This window comes from Tachyglossus aculeatus, chromosome 21, assembly GCF_015852505.1.
Source record: "Tachyglossus aculeatus isolate mTacAcu1 chromosome 21, mTacAcu1.pri, whole genome shotgun sequence".
Classification (NCBI taxonomy): domain Eukaryota; kingdom Metazoa; phylum Chordata; class Mammalia; order Monotremata; family Tachyglossidae; genus Tachyglossus; species Tachyglossus aculeatus.
In genome coordinates, this window is record NC_052086.1 from 10744931 (window position 1) to 10764884 (window position 19954).

At 57.0% G+C, this 19954-nt stretch overlaps 2 protein-coding genes across 3 annotated transcripts in view; one reads left to right on the forward strand and one right to left on the reverse strand.

Moving 5' to 3' along the window:
- The window catches only part of FAM234A (family with sequence similarity 234 member A), a 28899-nt gene extending 15485 nt beyond the window's left edge, over positions 1–13414 (forward strand). For both annotated transcript variants that reach the window (XM_038762916.1, XM_038762917.1), the window contains exons 3-13: positions 2816–3113; positions 4420–4539; positions 5122–5310; positions 6858–6988; positions 7861–7993; positions 9863–9992; positions 10784–10924; positions 11333–11408; positions 11734–11889; positions 12144–12246; positions 12749–13414. In XM_038762916.1, the coding sequence (XP_038618844.1) occupies positions 2846–3113; positions 4420–4539; positions 5122–5310; positions 6858–6988; positions 7861–7993; positions 9863–9992; positions 10784–10924; positions 11333–11408; positions 11734–11889; positions 12144–12246; positions 12749–12960 (1659 nt within the window). In that variant the 5' untranslated portion in view covers positions 2816–2845 and the 3' untranslated portion in view covers positions 12961–13414. The remainder of the gene's footprint in view (positions 1–2815; positions 3114–4419; positions 4540–5121; positions 5311–6857; positions 6989–7860; positions 7994–9862; positions 9993–10783; positions 10925–11332; positions 11409–11733; positions 11890–12143; positions 12247–12748) is intronic.
- Positions 13415–15490: 2076 nt separating this feature from the next.
- RGS11 (regulator of G protein signaling 11) lies at positions 15491–19954 on the reverse strand. Its single transcript, XM_038762702.1, is given in 9 exon segments — positions 15491–15617; positions 15998–16080; positions 16396–16534; positions 18304–18391; positions 18643–18758; positions 18862–18975; positions 19167–19181; positions 19854–19863; positions 19906–19954. Coding segments are annotated over 9 exon segments (741 nt in total).

The following is a 19954-nucleotide window of genomic DNA, read 5'->3' on the forward strand; positions in this document are numbered from 1 at the left end:
TTAGTACAGTGACTGGCACTTATTATTATTATTATCGTATTTGTTAAGCACTTAGTATGTGCCAGGCACTGTATTAGTCGGGTTGCACTCAGGCACATAGTATTATCGTTATTATTATTATCATATTTGTTAAGCACTTACTAAGTTCCGGAGTGGATACAAGCAAAACAGGTTGTACACAGTCCCTGTGCCACAGAGGGCTCACAGTCTCAATCCCCATTTTACAGATGAGGTGACTGAGGCACGGAGAAGAGACGTGACTTGCCCAAGGTCACATAGCAGATGAGCGGTGGAGTCAGGATTAGAACCCATGTTCTATCCACTATGCCATGCTGCTTCTCTACCGGTGCTTAACAGATATCATTTAAAAAAAAAAAAATAGTTGTGAATTTTTAGGTGCTTACCCAGTTCCCAATGTTCCTGGGCTAACGTTGGGTTTCCCTGGACTGGGTTTCTCCCAATTCCTTGAGCCCTAACACTTTTCCTTTTCAGGACAGCCTGGTCCTTGTTAGTTTTCCAGTTTGCTCCTCCCCAACCACCGACTTCACCTCCCACCCGCTTCCCAGCCAATCCCCCAGGAGAAAAGAGCTCTGGAATGCGACTTCTGCCATTTTCCCTGACCGGCTCCTCCGGCTCTCCCAGCTCTCCCGGCTCTCCCGGAGGCAGGCGTGGACAGAGCCGTCCAGCTCAGGCACCAGTCCCTCCATCCCTGAGCAGTGCTGCTTTTGCCCGGCACCGTCTCTGGTGCCCGGCCTCAGAGGACAGAGAGCAAGGGGCACGGAGTCTTGGGTTCTCATCCCGGCTGCATCCCTTGACTTGGGCAAGTCACTTCACTTCTCTGTCCCTCGCTTTCCTCATCGGTAAAATGGAGCTGCAATACCTGCTCTCCTGCCGCGATCAGATTGTGTTGTATCGACAGCAGCGCTTAGCACAATGCGTAGCCCACAGTAAGTGCTTAATAAACGCCAGAATTACCATTATCGTAATCATCCTTAATAAGAGTAAGCGCCTTCAACGTGCAGATCACATCCCAGTGGCTGTGTGGCTCATGGGGTTGGGGAGAGGGGTAGTCGAGAAGGTCTTACCATCTGCTCATGTTGCCAGGCAAGGTGCCCATAGGCCAGCTTGAACCCTTATTTGGCTCGGTTGCGTTTGCTGAACCCAAGCGGCTGTCATCTTTATCTTTATGCCTCCCCCGGTGCTAATCGCCGCTATGCCACGTGCCGCCCCCTCGTTCCTCACACCTCCTGTTCCAGTGGGAACGGGATGGGCAGAGGCTAGAGAGCACAGGGGGCCAACCTCCGACACTGGCACCAATCCCTCCGAGTGGGCTCCGTCCCGAGACCTCCGGCTCCCCCATCATCACCGTTGCCACGGTCACCGTTGCTGTCCTGGGACATGCCGAAGTAGGATGGGTGGCAGATCTCGACAGGGCTGGGTGGCGCAGATTTAATACTATAAATTATGGTACCTGTTAAGCGCTTACTATGTGCCAAGCACTGTTCTAAGCACTGGGATAGATACTAGTTAATCAGGTTGGACATAGTCCCTGTCCCACATAGAGCTTACTGTCTTAATCCCCATTTTATAGATGAGGTAACCTAGGCCCAGAGAAGTTGAAGTGACTAATGATAATCATGGTATTTGTTAAGCACTTACTGTGTGCCAGGCACCGTTCTAAGCGCTCGGGTGGATACGAGGTGATCAGGTTGTCCCACGCGGGGCTCACCAGTCTTAATCCCCATTTTAAAGATGAGGTAACTGAGGCACCGAAAAGTTAAGTGACTTGCCCAAAACCACACAGCTGACAAGTGGCAGAGCCGGGATTAGAACCCACGACCTCTGATTCCCAAGCCCGGGCTCTTTCCAATAAGCCTTCCTGCTTCTCAGACTTCCAACTGGCACGACACGGGCTTTCCCGGCAGGAAATCCAAGTTCAAGGGCAACGCAGAGGAAGTGGGAGAAGAGGAAAGGAGGGCCTAGTCAGGGAAGGCCTCTTGGAGGAGATGAGCCTTTAATAAAACTCTGAAGCTCAGGGGAGGGCGTTCCAGGCCAGGGGCAGGATGTGGGCGAGAGGTTGGCGGTGAGATAGACGAGATCAAGGGACCGTGAGAAGGCTGGCGGTAAAGGAAGGAAGTGTGCGGGTTGCATTGTAGAAGGAGAGCAGCAAGGTGAGGTAGGAGGGGACAAGGGGATTGACTCCTTTAAAGTCTATGGTAAGGCTCTTTGTTCCTCCTATCTTTTCATTATTTCAGGCCCTTCTCCCTCGCTAAACTGTACGCTACTTGAAGGCAGGGATCACATATTTGGCATCTTGGCAGTGTGGCCTAGTGGAAAGAGCACAGGACTGGAAATCAGGAGACCCAGGTTCTAGTTCCAGTTGCAACACTGGCCTGCTGGGTTGGAGGAGGTGGAAGGGAAATGGTATTCAGTGGGGGTCTCTGACCTTTGAGGGACTAACAATTTGAGAAAAAGAGGGGAGACAGAGGTCACTTAACCTCTCCAGGCCTCTGGGTTCCTGAGCCCTTAGGCTAGAAAGGACCAGAGGACTGACTTTGTTGTACCGTACTCTCGCAGGCACGTAATACAGTGCTCTGCACACAGTAAATGTTCAATAAATACCACTGATTCACTGGATCCGGGGTTAGCGATCCGGGGTTAGTTCCAAAGACGGCTCCTTGGGTGTCCAATGGAGCAGACAGATAGGGCCCCCTTCCCAACCTAGCATCGCGTCAGTCGAGCCGGGCCAGGAGGAAGTCCCGGCCCCATGCCCCCGTCGTGGGGCTTCACGGTCTCTCTCCATCCCGCCCCCCAGGCAGACCTCGGCGCGAGCGATGTGCAGAGGATGATGGAAAACAAGGACCTGGAGGCCGAGATCCACCCGCTGAAGGGCGAGGAGGGGAAAGCCCAGCCGAACCAGGAGGCCGGCGCGGAGAAGAAACAGGCTGCCAAGAAGGTAGCCAACTCCAGCCGGGTCTCCCCGTGGCGCACCGCCGCCTTCTTCCTGTCGCTCTTCTTCTGCCTGCTCGTCGTGCTGCTCCTCTCCTTCATCCTCCCCTGCCCGATACGGCAGCGCTCCGAGAAAACGTGGCGGCGAGACTACAACGCGGCCGGTAGGTCGGGCGGGACATAGATAATACCTGTTAAGCGCTTACTATATGCCAGGCACTGGGGTAGCTACAAGTTAATCAGGTTGGACACAGTCCCTCTCCCACCTGGGGCTCCCAGTCTTCATCCCCATTTTACAGACGAGGGACCTGAGGCACTGAGAAGTGAAGTGACCTGCGCAAGGACACACGGCAGACATATGGCAGAGCCAGGATTAGAACCCGGGTCCTTCTGACTCCCGGGCCCGGGCTCTATCCACCAAATCACGCCGGATCAGGCGGCGTGTGGCTAGCCGCTGGCCTCGGGGAAGCAAAACAGAAGCACGAGATAACATTTCCCGCCTTCGTGCGACTTATACTCCGATGGGCTCTAGGGACTGTACTGAGCATCGTGGCAGGGGCCTGGCAAAGTGGGATTTTTCTGGAGCGGAAAGAACCAAGAGCTGTAAAACAGCCTTGCAAATGGAGAAGCGGCGTGGCCTAGTGGATAGAGCCCGGGCCTGGGAATCAGAGGGTCCTGAGTCCTAATCCTGGCTCCGCCACTTGCCTGCTGTGACTCTGGGCAAGTCACTTCACTTCTGTGGGCCTCAGTTCCCTCATCTGTAAAATGGGGATTAAGACTGTGAGCCTCATAGAGGAGAGGGATTACGTCCAACCTGATTATAGTTACCCCAGCACTTAGAACAGTGTTTGAAACGTAGTAAGTACTTAACAACTATAATTAAAGGAAAAATAAAAGGTAAGGATGAGGAAGGGGTCGACGAGAGGGTGGCATCCTTTCACACGCTTCTTTTAAACATTGTCCACGCTGTCTTTGGAGAGAATCTTAGTCTGGGAGTACCGACCGGGCCACCTCTCCTAGTTTGGGAGGCGATCCCACGGCCACGTCCGAGGCTGCAGCTGAGGAGAGGGTAGCTACCGGTCAGGGTTGCAGCCTTCCAGCCGGCAGAGAAGTCTGGGCTCATCTACCTGGTGCTTAGGATCGGGGTTGGATCCAAAGCAGGATGGGAGACTTGCCGTCCCGAGCGTTGAGTGACTATGATGGGGTTTATTAAGCACCCAGGGTGAACAGCACACGGTGGGCTTGGTGCCAGGATGCTCACATCGAACCCGATCCACCTCAGAAGGGAGAACAGCTGTGCGGGCTCTTGGTGGTCCTAGATTGCTGCAGTTCTTCTCCCCCGTCTTGTCTCCCAGAACCCTTAGTGCGTCGTCAGCGAGGGCTCCTCCAGACCACCTGCCTCGCCTGCCCCCGTCCCCACCCCGCCGGAGCTGCTAGCTCTCCCGTCCAACCTGTCGCTTCTTTTTCCAGTCACCTATGACTTCCTGGCGCTGGAGGACGTGAACATGGACAAGGTCCAAGACGTCCTGTTTCTTTACAAAGGCGCCAACAGCGACGGAGACACTTCCAACCGCTCTTGTGCAGACGACGGTAACTAGGACCCTCGGCTTGCTTCGTGGTGGTGGTGGTGGTGGCTGTCACCAGTGGGGTCGGGGACCCCTGGGGGAATGTCTGCCACTTCATCGTCTCATTTCAGCTAGAGCTGGCTGGACTCCTGATTGTTTCTGTGTGTGTGTGTGTGTGTGTGTGTGTGTCTGCACACACCTGCCCCAGGGGTTGTGCACGGGAGTTTTGTGAGAGGGCAGGAGAAGCAGGCCAGACCCTCAGAAGTCTGGTATATCGTGGGAGCTTCACCCGTCTTTGTGGGAGACGTGGCCAAAGGGAGGAAGACGTGGGCACAGAGAACAGCATGGGCTAGAGAGACGGGGAGCAGTGGTGCTGCCCGCCTGCCTCGTGTCCCGGATGCCAAGGTGCCTCCAAGACACGGGGGCAACCCAGGAGGAAAACGGGGGCCGGGACCCCTCCATGAATGGGGATGGAGTCCACTATGGGCTACATGGGGGTGCTTAGAGGGGTGCAGAGGCGGGATGATCTCCCCGTCCCTCCCAAGTGTGGGCCAAACAGTGCAGGGGCGAGACGGAGAAGGTGTGAGTCCAATCTTCTCTCTCACAGGCCTGGACACCCCATGCGCCTTCGCCGTGGCCGCGTCGGGTACCAACGGGGCCTTGCTCTGGCAGAGGCCCATTGCCCAGGACGTCACCGTCACCCAGTGTGCCATCCCCCAGCTGGGGGGCACGGCCTCACCCGGCTGCCTCGTGGCGGGGGAGCCCCGGACCCTCACCGCCTTTGACCCTCGGACAGGTAGGACGGACAGACGGGCCAGGCTGGGGGAAGGAAGGGGGAGTTGCGTGGTCACGCTGTGGAAACAGAGAGCGGGGTGTCCGCGGAGGGGGCCTCAGGACCAGCCCCCAGGTTCCCGGTGGGAAGCAAGATCAGCCAGTGACCTCTTGCAGTCTGAGCCTCCGGCCAGTGAAGAAGTTAGGGCCTGCTGGGAAACCAAAAGAAAAATCTCAGTAGTATTAACCAGGGACCACACTCACCATAATCCCACTGTTTTGGAGGAAAATTTAGGCTCCTTTAGGGGTCTTCCTCCATGGGTGGTGGTCTTCAAGTGTCCAAATCGGCCTAGGTCATCCCCGGGCCCGGGTCTGCCCCATCCTGGGGACCCTGGGGAGAGAGGAAGGAATTGGAGGAAGCCAGGGAGGGCACAAAGGCGGCAGGAAGGATCCGATTGCCACGATGCCAGGCTACCTCTCTGGTGGGAGGCAGGGCTCCCATGACCACTGGCCGATTGGAGAAGTTACCTGTGCTACCAGGGCCCAACGGGGCCGATTGACCAATCAGCAGTATTTAGGGAGCTCTTATCGTTTGCAGAGCACTGTATTAAGTGGACCAAATGCCTAGAAACCCTTGTTCTTCCCCCACCTCTGCCTCGCCTGGCCCAGCTGCAAAAAACCCCAGACAGTCCAACAGACGCTGGTATTAATTGAGCCCCTATAGTGTGCCCAAGCGCTTGGGAGGGTCTGTCAGTAGAAGACACAGCCTCTGCCCTCAAGGAGCTTACAGTCTAGCAGACAGCAGGTCCGGCAGGGAAGGGCACCGTGGGAAGAAGGTGGGGCACAGGGAATGCTTCCTTCCCCAAGGGCCGTCAAGCACTAGCTCATTCCTCCAGCCGGTGCTGTCTGAACACTTAGCTGGGGAAGCTTAAGTCTTTCCGGCTCTTGGCTGGCAAGCCCAAAGCCGGGCTATGAGACGTGGGCCACCGCAGCTGATTGCCACGCTTTCCAAGCGGCCAGGAGACAGCTTGGCCCGCTGAGAAGGGCAGGGAGCTGGTCGTCATGAAGACCTGGGTTCTAGCCCTCCCGTGGGTTGGCCCCTTACCTGCTGTGTGGCCTGGGGCCAGCCACGTGACCACTCAGGGCCTTGGCTTCCTCATCTATGAAACAGGGATCTAAATGCCCGCCTCTCTCTGCCTCAAAGGCATGTTGGGAGGATAGAATGAAATAAGGGATTTGGAACCGCTTGGAGAAAATATGAAGGGGCGGGCAGGTTCTTTCCTTCTGAGAGGAAAGGGCCTGGTGAGTGAGGTGGAGGCCCAGAAGCGATGGAGTCATAACAAAGGCTGTGGGTGGCCGGAGTTTGGGGGGAAAGGTGGGGAAGGAAGAAAATTCTCAGAATGCATTTGGAAACGGAACTATCAGTGGCCACCACCTTACCCCCAACCAAGGGACTTACCACACAAGAGGGACTCATGCCTACCACACAACAAGCTCTGAATAGAGGCCCCAATCCCCCCACCCCGACCCCCATCCCATCCTCCCAGCTCACAGAAGGGCCTTCATTGCCAGGGGAGACACGGTGGACGGGGCCCATAAGCTTCGGCGCTAACGCTTCCATGCTGCGCCCCTTCCTCGAGACGCCAGATGCCGACGGAGACGGGGCCCAGGACCTGCTGTTCTTCGCCAGGGAGGATGATGAGGTACAGAGGGAGCCGGGCTCGGGCTGGAGGTTAGAAGATCCAGAGAGGGCGAGTAAGACAAATCCTCTTTAGCGACGGCGAGTTGGGGCAGTAGCTCTAAAAGGGTAAAAGCTCCCCTGCTGTTCCCCGAGACTTTTTATCTCTCTCTGGAGAGCGCTCCATGCTTCCTCCACTTGCTGGCCAAGTCTCTGCTCACTATACCAGGAGCCTGGGAGTCGGTTGATTGACTGCTCCAGTCAGTTAACCAATCAAAGGTATTCATTGAGCGCTTACTGTATGCAGAACACTGTACTAACAGCTCTTGGGAGAGTCCAGTACAATAGAATCGGCAGACATGGTTCCTGCCCCCCTGGAGCTTACAGTGTAGTGAAAGACAGCTGGCTACTCTACCCACTGAAGCTGCTGCTCTCCCCGGGGTTGGGTTTCCACACAACCCATGACCACTTGGGCCTGGAGATGGAGGGTGGAGGTGGTGACAAGGGGTTATGAGTACTGAGGTTTCTGCCCCTCGGGGAGACCTTGTCAGAGCGGGCCTCTCTCCAGAGAGCAACATCATGGCCTAGTGGAAAGAGCCCAGCCCTGGGAGTCTGAAGCTCTGGGTTCTACAGCGCTCGTCTGCTGCGTGACTTTGGGCAAGCACTTGACTTCTCTATGCCTCAGTTACCTCATCAGCAAAATGGGGATCAAAGCTATGAGCTCCACGTGGGACAGGGACTGTGTCCAACCTGACTGTCTTGTATCCGCCCCAGTGCTTTGAACAGTGCCTGGCACCTAGTAACAGATACTAAAATCCATCTACCCGTCTCTCCTTGGGAGGTTGCAGCTCAGCCTGGCTCTCTCGGCAGTTTGTGTGTGTCTCTCTCTCCCTCCAGATTAAAAGTTCCATCCACTCCAGCAAAACCGGGCAGCAGATTGGCTCCAAAGGCAGCCTCGGCCTGAGAGGAGACGTCGGTTACGTGCTGCACACCACCAAGTCAGGCGCCTACTATGTTGTCTTTCACTCTGGTACGGCCTTGCTCCACTTTCTTCCAAGTCCTCCTGAGATCTCCTCTCCCCCCAGGAAGCCTTTCCCATTTCATTTTCCCCATATCACATCTGGTGGAGTGGGTAGAGCGCAGGCCTGGGAAGGCATAAGGTTGTGGGCTCTAATCCTTCCTCCACCGCTTGTCCGCTGGGTGATCTCGGGCAAGGCACTTCACCTCTCTGTGCCTCAGTTATCTTGTCTGTAAAATAGGGATTGAGACTGTGAGCCCCACGTGGTACAGGGACTATGTCTAACCCGATTTACTTATATCTGTCCTGGTGCTTAATACAGTGCCTGGCACATAGTAAGCACTTAACAAATATCATCATTATATCATCATAGAGAAGCAGCGTGGCTCAGTGGAAAAGAGCACGGGCTTTAGAGTCAGAGGTCATGGGTTAAAATCCCAGCTCTGCCAATTGTCAGCTGTGTGACTCTGGGCAAGTCACTTAACTTCTCTGGGCCTCAGTTACCAGATTAAGCCTGCGAGCCCCCCTGTGGGATAACCTGATCACCTTGTAACTGCCCCAGTACTTAGAACAGTGCTTTGCACATAGTAAGCGCTTAATAAATGCCATCATCATTATTATTATTATTATTATCATCAATATCATTATTATCTACTGTGTCAACACTCATGCTCACAGGCTCCCAGGACATTTCATTTCCCCATCTAGACTGTAAATTCCTTGCGCACAGGGAATGTGTATGATTATTGATGTATTATATTCTCCCGAGCGCTTAGTACCCAGTAAGTGCTCAGTAAATATGATCAAATTGAAGGAACGAAAGTACAGATCGACTTCACGTTCTACTGTTTAAACACTGACTCATTCACATCCCCCACTTACCATTTCCCGTATTCCTCCGCTCAGTAGATTACTCCATGCCTGTCTTCTCGGCTAGAATAAGCCCCTGGAGGGCAGGAATCGTGCCTTTTATCTCTTCTGAGCCTTCGAGTACTCAATCCAGTGCTCTGGTTGAGCCATGTGGCCTTGTAGGAAGAGCATGGGCCTGGGAACCAGAGGACCTGGGGTCTGATCCCGGCTCCAGCCCTTGTCTGCTGTGTGACCTTGGACAAGTCACTTAGCTTCTCTGGGCTTCAGTTTCCTCATCTGTAAAATGGGGATTTAATGCCTGTCCACCCTTCTGCTTAAAGTGAACCCCATGTGGGACAGGGACTATGTCCAACCTGATTAACTTGTATCTACCCCAGGGCTTCGAGCAGCGCTTGACGCACAGTAAAAGCTTAACAAATTCCATAACAGTAATAATACCCCTGCACTTACGGCACACAATAAGCACTTAACAAGTATAAATAATCATCATCATCAATGCTATTTATTGAGCACCTGTATTAAGCACTCAGGAGAGTACAATACAACAGAGTTGGTAGAATTGTTCCCAGCCCACAGTGAGCTTTCAGTCTTGAGGGGAAGACAGACATTAATATAAATAAATAATTTATAAGTATAATGTAATAATGGTGATCCTAATAATTATTATTATTGCTCCCCTGCCCAGCAGCCCTACTAAAAGGTCTCTTGAGTGAGAGCCCTAGTGACGTTCAGAAAGCCACGATCCAGGTTGGCTATCTCCCCCAGATGCTGTGATCCCGGGATCCTCATTGTCAGTCCCATCATTATTAATCGCTTACTCTATGAGGAGCATTATGGTAAGCTCTTTGGAGAGTACAAAACCACAGAGAGGAAAGCAGCCTGGCCTAGTGGCTAGAGCCCGGGCCTGGGTGTCAGAAGGACCCGGATTGTAATCCCGGCTCCACCACTCATCTGCTGTGTGACCTTGGACAAGTCGGGATGACTGGAACTCTCCGGTATTTTTTTCCCCAGGGAGCTCCCTCTATGGCTACTCCCTGAAGGATCTCTATGACTCGATGACTGGGACCATTAGCGAAGTGAAGAAGGATCCCAGCTGGGAGAGGATGATTCACAACGTCACCCACCGCCTTCCTGTGCTCAGGTGGGCCCCCTGCTTGGCTGGTGTTTGGGGGGCTCCGGGGCTACCACTGGACCCCGTGGGACAAGATGGTGCCCGGCCTGGGCGGGCGTCCCTGAGGTGTAGAGCACCTCCCGTTGGCACAGGGTAGGGTAGAGGATGCTGGGTGGTAGCTAGGCTGGAGAGGCAAGACATGGGTGGCCTGGACATAAGGGAAGAGACAGCGGCTTGGGAGGAGTTGGGGAGAGCCAGGGAGGAGCAGCGTGCTCAGTGATAGAGCCCCGGCCTGAGTCAGAAGGACCTGGATTCTAATCCTGACTCCACCACTCGTCTGCTGTGTGACCTTGGACAAGTCACTTCACTTCTCTGGGCCTCAAGTTACCTCAGCTGTAAAATGGGGACTAAATCTGTGAGCCCCACATGGGACAATGGACGTTTAGTGCAGTGACGGGCACATAGTAAGCTCTTAACACCATAAAAAGAAAAGGCATGGTTCTGATTGGAGCCAGAAAAGATGCGGAGGGGAAGTCGAGGAAGGGCACCAGCCACGAAAGGAAGCGGGGCTGGGGGAAGCATCTCAAGGGGTGAGGGGTACACAGGGGGTCTGGGAGAGGAGGGAGTGAGATAGACCATTTTAGAGGGCAAAGAGCTGGCAGGGGTAGGACCGTTGGGACCCAGGGTTGGGGGTGTCCGGCGGACCCTGTGTGGCCTGCCATATCCCAGAGGGAGGAGGGGTCACCACGCCTTACCAGGTGGTCTTACAGGGTCATCTATGTGTTGTGTGTGTATATGTGTTTGCATGGGCGGGCGTATAGCTCCAGAGCCATTCAGTTCCTGGTGAAGTTGCCTGCTGAAGCGGGCGAGAACCTGCTAGTGGTCAAGACTGATGGCTGCGACCTGCTCGATGGAGAGAAGCTCGTGCCCCTGTGGACCCTGAACGCCTCCCGAATCATGAGGTATCACTGGCCCGTGCTGGGGGTGGGTGTGGCCTAGAGGGACTGCGTGTCGGAGGACACTCTCCTCGTGGACGGGGCCGTCCCGTGGCCCAAGGCTGGCTGACCCAGAAGTCGGGCCTTTCCACGTGGGATTGTGGGAAGCTATTTAGGTCTGGGCTGGTCACTCAGTCAATCAGTCGGTTGTCTGTCCCGATTGCCCACCGTGTGCAGAGCCCTGAAATAAACCTGGGAGAGGGCGACAGGGTTAAAAGACACAATTCCTGTCCGCAAGGAGCTTACAGTCTAGTGGGGAGATGTGCGTTAGCATTTACTGGTAGAAGAAGAGCGAGGACGTAAATGGTGGGTGGAAGGGTCATTGGTGCTTGGTGCCAGAGAATTCAGTTTCAACTGGCCCCTTTACCCTTCCAGAGAGCCCATCCTCGGCTACTACAAACCGGACATGCCTGCAATCCTACTGGAAGATGGAGCCGGTGATCGCAGACAGGTCTGTTGGCACGGGCATCCTCAGGGCCCTCTCCGCCTCCTTCAGCCTCCACCAGTTAGGGGTGGGTCCTTCGGGATAGGAGCAAGGGGCAGGCTGATGGACGGATGGATGGATGGATAGGTTTCCCGAGGGCAGGAGAAAAGGAAGAGTTCGGGGCCGGGGGATTGGGTCTGAGAGTCTCAGCGCCCTGGCATTGCCACGCGTGAATGCCCCGACGCACTGCCAACCTTGGTGGTCAACTCCGCGGGCCAGAGGCTCCAGGTTAGTTGCTCAGGATGGCTGTCCCTCCCCTTTCCTCTCCTCTCTCCCCCCCGGCCATTTTCAGATCCTGATCGTGGACAGCAGCTCTGGCTCCCTGCTGTGGAGCTGCCCCCTGAGGTCAGCCTCACGTACCCCCAGGCCAGCCACCTTGCAGACCGTGGACCACCGTTCGGCCTTCTTCTTCTGGGGCAGCGAGCAGCTGGCCGGCGCCAACGAGACGGTAGGAAAGGGGGATAGTGGGACAGGGCATTCTCTGGTCAAACACAGGAGTCAGGGACCCTGGCGGGGATACGGGAGAGGGAGAGAGGACCGGAGTAGGAGGAGCCAGGGCCTCAGGCCGGGCTCACGCCCAGACCCTTAGCCAGGGCATCTCTCTCTCTCCCCAGGACTCTGGGGTACCCCGAACTTCCCCCTCGTCCTTAGAACCTCCGCCAAGCCCCCCAAATCACCTCTAGCGCATTTCCCTTTCTGCAGGAACCCAGTGGCCTTCAGCAGAGCCTTTATATGTTCCATCCCACCTTCCCCACCACGCTTCTGGAGCTGGCTAACGTGACCGACAACATCGTGGCCTTTGAGGGTAAGTGGGCCTCCGCCAGGGGCCGGCTGGGAGATGTTCCGGCCGGCTTTCCCGAGGGCAGTTGTGACGTGGGTGCCTGGGCTGTGCGGGCAGCCCGGGACATGGAAGGCTGGGCCGCCCCGCGCCCTACCCCCGGGGCCTACTGTGGGTAGAAGCAGAAGGGAGCAGTTGGGTCTTTGAGGCGGCCTGTCCCAGCAGTCCTCTGGACCAGTCAGTTGGCTCTGGGCTCCTCCTGCCTGCGGGCTCAGAGGTGGCTTCGATCCCTGACACCCAGGCCCGCTGGGGACAGAAGGTGCCCCGCTGGGCCCCGAGGAGCTCCAGGAGGACAGACCAGGCCCAGATGCCATTTGGCCCCCACCTAGGCCATGGCACGGGCCTCGCCCCTCTCACCACTCACCCATCCCCATGCCCTTCGGCATCCTGGGGGGTGCCTTGGCAGGGCTGGGCAAGCGGGGTCCCTGGACGCTGACTCCCGTCTGCCCCGTCCCCTCGCCCCCCGCAGCGGTGCTGTTCGAACGGAGCCGCCACGCCTGTTATGTCCTGCTGACCGGACCTCCCAACGGGGCGAGGCCGGGCCCGGTGACCCTCCTGAAGCGGAAGGTGAAGGAGGACATCCTGACTAGCAGAGTGGTACAGCTGGGCCAGGAGGAGGCCGACGGAGACAAGGCCATCAGAGACCGCTTTTACCGGATGCGCTACAGGAGCCCAGCCTGAGCCGGGCTCGGGGCGCGCTGGGGGTCCGGTCCGGGGCCTGTCCCCCAAAGCCGCCGACGCTGAAATTAAAAACCCCCGAGAGACCCATGTTCCCATGTTCTCTGGGTTGCCTGGCTGAGGCCTGTGTGAAGTTCAGGCTGGGGCGGAAGCGACGATCCCGGTGGAGGATCCTGGGATCCCATTCCCGGGCCACGCAGACTCACGGTAAGTCACCCCTCCTTCCGATGGGGCCTAGGCCGATAGCAGAGCCTGAGACGCCCGGCCTCACACGGCCGGTCGGAGGCCATCGTTCTCTGCCTTTGCCTGAGGGGCCTGCCCGCCCACTCGCCTCCGTCTGCCCTTCTGCTGTCCGCCTCTGCCCTTCTGCCTCTCACTGAAGCATTCCGATGGCAAAGATGAGCAAGGCAGAGGCATCTGAGCTACGCATCTGGGGCTGGGCCCGGGGAGGTGGATGTAGGGGAACTGATCCACTTTTTCCCTCCTGGAAGAGGGAGGTGCTGGGCTGGGCCTCAGTAATAATAATAATGATAACATTTATAAAGGACCTGGGTTCTAATCCTGGCTCTGCTGCTTGTCTGCTATGGGATCTTTGGCAAGTCACTCAACTTCTATGGGCCTCATTTATGTCATCCGTAAATTAGAGAATAATAATAATAATAATAATAATAATAATAATAATAATAATGATGGCATTTGTTAAGTGCTTACTATGTGCAAAGCACTGTTCTAAGCACTGACTCAGTTGTGGGGGGAGACAATGTCCCATTTGAATCAAATGTAATAATAAGCCTATGAGCCCCATGTGGAACATGGACAGTATCCATCCTAATTAGCTTGAATCTACCCCGGTGCTTAGTGCAATGCCTAGCACATAGTAAGCGCTTAAATACCATTTTTGTTTTAAAAAGTGCTTACCGTGGGTTAAGTGTTGGATAAAAACAAGATAATCAAGTCCGACAGTCTCCGACCCTCTCAGGTTTCAGGCTCACAGTGTTAAGGGGCGGGAGGACAGGTCTTGAGACCCCATTTTGCAGGTGAGGAAACTGAGGCCCGGAGCAGTGAAGTGAGTCACCCAAGGTCTCACGGCAGGCGAGTGGCAGAGCCAGGATGTGAACTGAAGTCCTCCGGCTCACAGGGCTGACCCCTTTCCACTGACCCCCACTTTTTTCCGTGTGGTGGGGAGGGTCGGCCTGACCCCCTGCTTGCCCCGGCCTGGGCTCAGGGTGACTTTCTCCATACGTCTTTTCTGCGCAGTCAGCTGTGACTCCACCACGCCCCTGGGATGGTTCGGGGCCCCATCCCCACCCCATGTGATAGCCACCAGGAGAAGGGACCCCGTGAGAGCCCCTGACCCATTCCTGCCCGGCAGGAGCCTCAGGCACAGTCCACACCCAGACCTGGACTCTGGCCCTGGCTCCGCCCTTGTATTGCTGTGTGACCCGAGGAAAGGCATGTAACCTCTCTGGGCCTGTTTCTCTACCCATGGCTGCCCGAATGAACACTCAAGGCAAGAGCTGGAGGTTGCTGTCTTTAATCTCACAGTCTGCCGGGGAGAGGGAAGAGGAGAGGCCTAGGAATTAAAGCAACTTGCAGAGGGGGCTGCCACGGGGGCGGGCTCAGCTCACCATCTCCCTTACCGTCGCCCGAGACCCCATCCCCTCCAGAGGGATCTGAAGAAAGGAAGCTGGGTTTAGTGTACCCTGGCCCCCTTCCCTCTTTGTGCCCACAGGACCACTGGATGCTCTCTGGCCTTTTCGGGGCAGGAGCGAGGTTGTACCCACCCCACCCGGACACCTGCCCCGGGGGTACCAAGTGAGGAACCAGCTCACTAGCCCAGCTGCCTCTCAGGATGGCGGGAGGCCGAGGGAGGCGGAGGCGGGGGCATCAGTGGGCTCAGCGGACAGCCCAGGGGCAAGAAGAGTCCTCTCCCGCCCTCCCCCACATCAGGGGTGGTCAGAGAAATGGCTTCCATCCTTTTCAGTGCAAGGAGAGGGGTTCTCTCCCACGAGGGTGTGTGGCATCCTCTTAGCCAGGGTGACGGTTGCTGATCGAGAGAGAGAGAGAGAGGGAGAGAGTTTGTATGTGTGTGTGTTCACAGGCAAGTGCTCATGAGTGTTCGTGTGTGTGGGTCCGGGCATCTGCTAAGGGGGAGGAGGCAGTCTGGAATGGGGAGAGAATGCAGTCAGGGATAGGAAAGAGAGCAGAGGGTTCCCACTTCACTGTGCCCAGGAGAGGGGTTGGCCCATGCCAGGCTGTAGCGTCAGGACCCTCAGCGGTGCCTGGCCCTGGGGCCGCAGGCTTGGGCAGCGAGGAGAACGGCGGGTGACTCCAAATGCCCGTGAACCCCCTGCCAGCCCAGGCCAGCCACTGCAGCCTAGGGGATTGAAGGCCATCCTGGGGGGCAGTTGCCCTCTTCGAGGACCCTGAGGGTGGTGGGAAGGAGTATGATGGTGCCCCCAGGCCGCCCCCTCCTCCACTTGCTCCTCCACCCAGTTCCATCTTTTGGGGGTCAAGGGAAGGCCCAAGAGCCTTAACTCTCCTTCTGTGCATTGAGTGGAGCGGCAGGGCCCTCGCTCCTGCTGTCCTGCTCCCCCGTGGGCAGGAATGGAGCCGGGCTGGGGCTGGAATGACATGGTTTCCTCATAAATGGGAATACTCTACGGGCAAGAGGAGGGGTGCCAGGGGTGGGGCAGATTGGCAGGAGGGCCCAGCTCCCCGACATCCCGTGTGTGCATGATCCAGGGCTGGGTGCAGAGTGGGCAGAGGGCAGAGCTCCCCAACGTGGTCCCACCTCCCCTCCGTGGCGAGGACGGGTCAGTGATCTCGAGTGGCCGGAGTCCCCAGCTGGGGGAGACCCGTTTCCCAGTAGACCTCGGCGGGAACTAAGATGGTGGCCAAGGAAAATGGCAGAGACCGATGGTGAGAGCCGCCTGACGGAGCTCGCCGTGGGTGCCCAGACGCCCAGCCGTTGGGCGCTGCCCTCACCCCACCTCAGAGCAGAAACGGGCCGAGTGGGTCCCTCCAGCGCAGCCCTCACCATTTCTTTGCCTCCGGGGGGATGATGGCATCGGCCAGGAGGGTCTTGTACATCTCAGACTTGAGGAACCTGGGGTACGAGTCCTGGAAGAGAGCGCGGGCACGGACGGGCGACGGGAGTCCGGGTTGGGCAGAGGGGAGGGGCAGCGGGGTGGGATGGGACTCTGCGGTTCCTACCTCGTGGGGTGAGCTTGGAGGCATCGCCCTGAGAGCCGGGTTCTAGTCCAGGCTCTTCCACTTGGCCTGCTGTGGGGCCTGCAGCCAGTCACCTACCCTCCCTGAGACTCAGTTTCCTCCCCTGCGATTCGGGGTTGCGGCAGGGGAGGGAGTCCTTCCCGAGGAGGTCGGGAAGGAGAACTCGTGTGAGGGTGCGTGCCGGCCTCGGAGGGCAGCGCCCACCTTTTTCATGAGCATGTAAATGTGCATCTGAGCATCATCCATGACGTAGCGATGCGGGCGCTGGATTCCTTCTAGGGTTCTCTCCATCGTGCGACTGTCGATATTCACCCAGCGCGTGGCCCCGGGGGCAAGGAACTGCCTGGACCCCAGAAGGGGAGGGGGAGAAGGGAGCGGACCTTCCCCACCCCTCAGAGGGATTGGCCTGAGCCCCTTCGCAGGACCCCGGGAGAGGACGGGGATGACCTGTTGACGTGGCCTGACCCCAAATTGCCTCTGCCCTGGACGTGGTGTTTTAGTTCTGGGCCAGGGGGCACGTCCTCCTTGTGGGCACAAGGCCAACGGGAAAATTGGGGGCGGGTGTTGGAGAGGCAGGGTGTTATCTGAGGGCCCTTGGAAACCTTGCTGGAAATTTGGGTGTATGTCCCTCCTGCCTGTGCCTCTCCCGTCCCCCTCTCTGCTAACAGCTCTGCCCTTACTTTGCCTCCAGGACCCCTGAGAGGTCAACAAGTCCATGCTCCTGCCTTGGTGCCGGGAATTTCAGCGGTTCATTGCCCCTTGCTCAGCCTGGACCGAGGCTGGGCCGTAAGAGGAGACGGAGGGGAATTTGGACAGGGTGACAGAGGACACGGTCCAGGCAGTGGGGCATAGAGGAAAGAGTCAGAGTCAGGGGGCCTGGGTTCTAATGCCGACTCCGCGACTTGCCTGTTCTGTGACCAAGGGCAACTCGCTTCACTTGTCTGAGCCGGTTTCCTCATCTGAAGAATGGGTATTAGATACCTGCTCTCCCTCCCCTTTAAACTGTGAGCCCCGTTTTGTAAAGGGACAGTGGCTAATCTGATTATTTTTCATTCATTGATAATGATGGCATTTGTTAAGTGCTTACCATGTGCCAAGCACTGCTCTAAGTTCTGTGTGTTATTGAGCACTTACTGTTTGCAGAGCACTGTACTAAGCGCCTGGAAAGTACAATTCAGCACTTGTATCCTAACCTAGTGTTTACCCTAGGGTCTCTGGCATATGGTTTAGTGGAAAGAGCACGGGTTTGGGAGTCGGAGGTCATAGGTTCTAATTCCGGCTCCGCCACTTGTCAGCTGTGTGACTTTGGGCAAGTCACTTAACTTCTCTGGGCTTGAGTCACCTCATCTGTAAAATGGGCATTAAGACTGGGAGCCCCACCTGGGACAACCTGATAATCTTGTATCTCCCCCAGTGTGTAGAACAGTACTTGGCACATAGTAAGCACTTAACAAATCATACCATCATCATCATTAGTATATAGTAAGTGCTTAACCTGTGCCACTATTATTATTCTAAACCCAGAGAAAAAGCCTCCCTCAGGGCATGGCACAGGCTGGAACCTAGGCAACCGGATGGTTCCCCAAGATTGGCCCTTCCTCGGCAGCGCTGGGTGCCTTGTCCAGGACTGGCAGAGCCCCCAGGAGGGGTGATGCCCAGGGGGCTGGGGCCAGGCTGCTCTCTGGAGTGAGGAACAGGTGGAGTTTAGAGAAGGTTGGGGCCCCAGCCCTTTACCTTGTGTAGGGATGCCAACTGTTCATTGTGAGTGCAGGGGTGAAAAGAGGGCAGGGATCATAGGGGACAGAGGACCGGGAAAGGATGGGCTTCGAAGAACAGACAGGCTGCAGAGTTGTCATTTGGAGCGTATTCAGCCCTGATGGGAAACTCAGATCCTCTCAGAGGCCTTGGGGTGAGCGGAATTCCGGCCCAGAGAGCTGTGGGAGCCATTGCCCGTCTTTGCCCACATCATCCGTGCCACTGCCCACGGTTAAAGGGAGGTGCAGCTGGGAGGGGTAGGGCAGCCGAGTTGCGGCAGTGGGATAGACGTATCAGCCTGATGTGTCCCTTCGCCCCCAGCCCTGGCCCCCAGGGGTGCAAGTCCGGGCAGCTCACCGGTACACCGAGTCCACGGTCTCGGCCATCCTGGCCTGCTCGCCATAGCGCAGTTCCTCGCAGGCCTCCCAGAAGATCAGGTTCTCGGCTAGCTGCCACGGGAGAAAGACAGGGGGTTACCGGGCGGCCAGGTCCCTGCCCCCCCGACCAGGACTGCCCCATAGTTGGCCAACGGCCTGACCTGGTGGGGCAGACGAGCCCTGTCACCCACCGACGTGCGACCCTGGGTCTTGGCGGGGTGGGGGGTGACCGACCCTCCCCTCGTGCCCCCCGCCCTCCCCCTCCAAGGTCTCCTGGGCCGAGTGGGGGGGACGTGGTGGGGAGAGCAGGGCTCCTCACCGCTGAACTCCTTCTTGAGAAACTCCATGAGCTGGCAACGGCCCAGCGGGTCGCCCAGGAGCTCCCTGAAGCCGAAAGCCCAGCCTACCACCCCCAGCTTGGTTGGCTTGGGCACCCTGGGGGCAGAGGAGAGGTGGGGGGGAGGGAGCCAATACCCCCCGCCAACCCTGCCCACACTCCAGGCACCCACCTCCTGCGCCCAGCCCGGCCTCAGCTTACGTGGGCGCATTCATGGCCCAGTGGGTGGCATCATCGGTGATCCAGGAGTTGCTGGGAAGGCAGCCAGACATGATGGGGTCGTGGGGCACGTACTGCTCGTTGAACTTGAGGTACCTGGGCCGGTGAGGGGGGCGGGGAGGAGGACGGAGGGGCCAGTTTCCCAATGTTACATTTATCGAGCATTTACTGGGTGAAGAGCACTCGACTAAGCGCCTGGGAGAGGGAAGTGTCGGTAGAAGCCCGCAAGGAGCTTACTGTCTAGAGTGAGAGACAGACATGAGTGGAAATAAATAAAGGATACTTACATCAGTGGTGTGGGGCTGAGGGAGGGGTGAATAAAGGGTGAAAATCCAAGCCCGGGTGACACAGAAGGGAACGGGAGAAGAGGAAATGAGGACTTGGGAAAAGCCTTTTGGAGGAGATGGGCCTTTGAAAGCTGGGAGAGTGACCGTCTGTGGGATAGGAAGGGGGAAGGATTTCCAGGCCAGAGACAGGATGCATTGTAGGGAAGGGACAGAACGGCAGCTGCTGCTGGGAAGGGAACCAGGGGAGCCCCCTTTTCCTGCCCGACTTTCCACCTGCTTATCCAGGGCAGAGATGGAGTCTTCTTCCTCTACCGGGCTCTCCCAAGCACTAAGAATGGGGCTCCGCACACAGCAGATGTTTGATGGGTTCCAGACCTGGGCTCAGATCTGAGACCCAAGTCTCTCTCTCTCCTCCTGCCCGACCTCAGTCAGACAATCGTGGCCCCAGAGACAGATGTCTCTCCCTGCCCACTGGCCCCCCCATCGACCCTGAGGGAATGGAGGCAGAGAAGTGAAGTGATTTGCCCAAAGTCACACGGCAGAAAAGTGGCGGAGCTGGAATTAGAACCCATGACTTTCTGATTCCCAGGCCCGTGTTCTCTGTACTACACCAGGCTGCTACTTGTGTTGAACAACTATTACTTTAACGTCTACTGGACGCCGTGTGCCTATGCCCCCCAGCCTCACCCCCAGACTCCTTAAGCCGAAGAGCGGACGCTGTGGGAGTGGGACATGCTACCTGCTGAAGGGGCCGAGGTAGCTTTGGCCTGTCCTGCCTCGGGCACCAT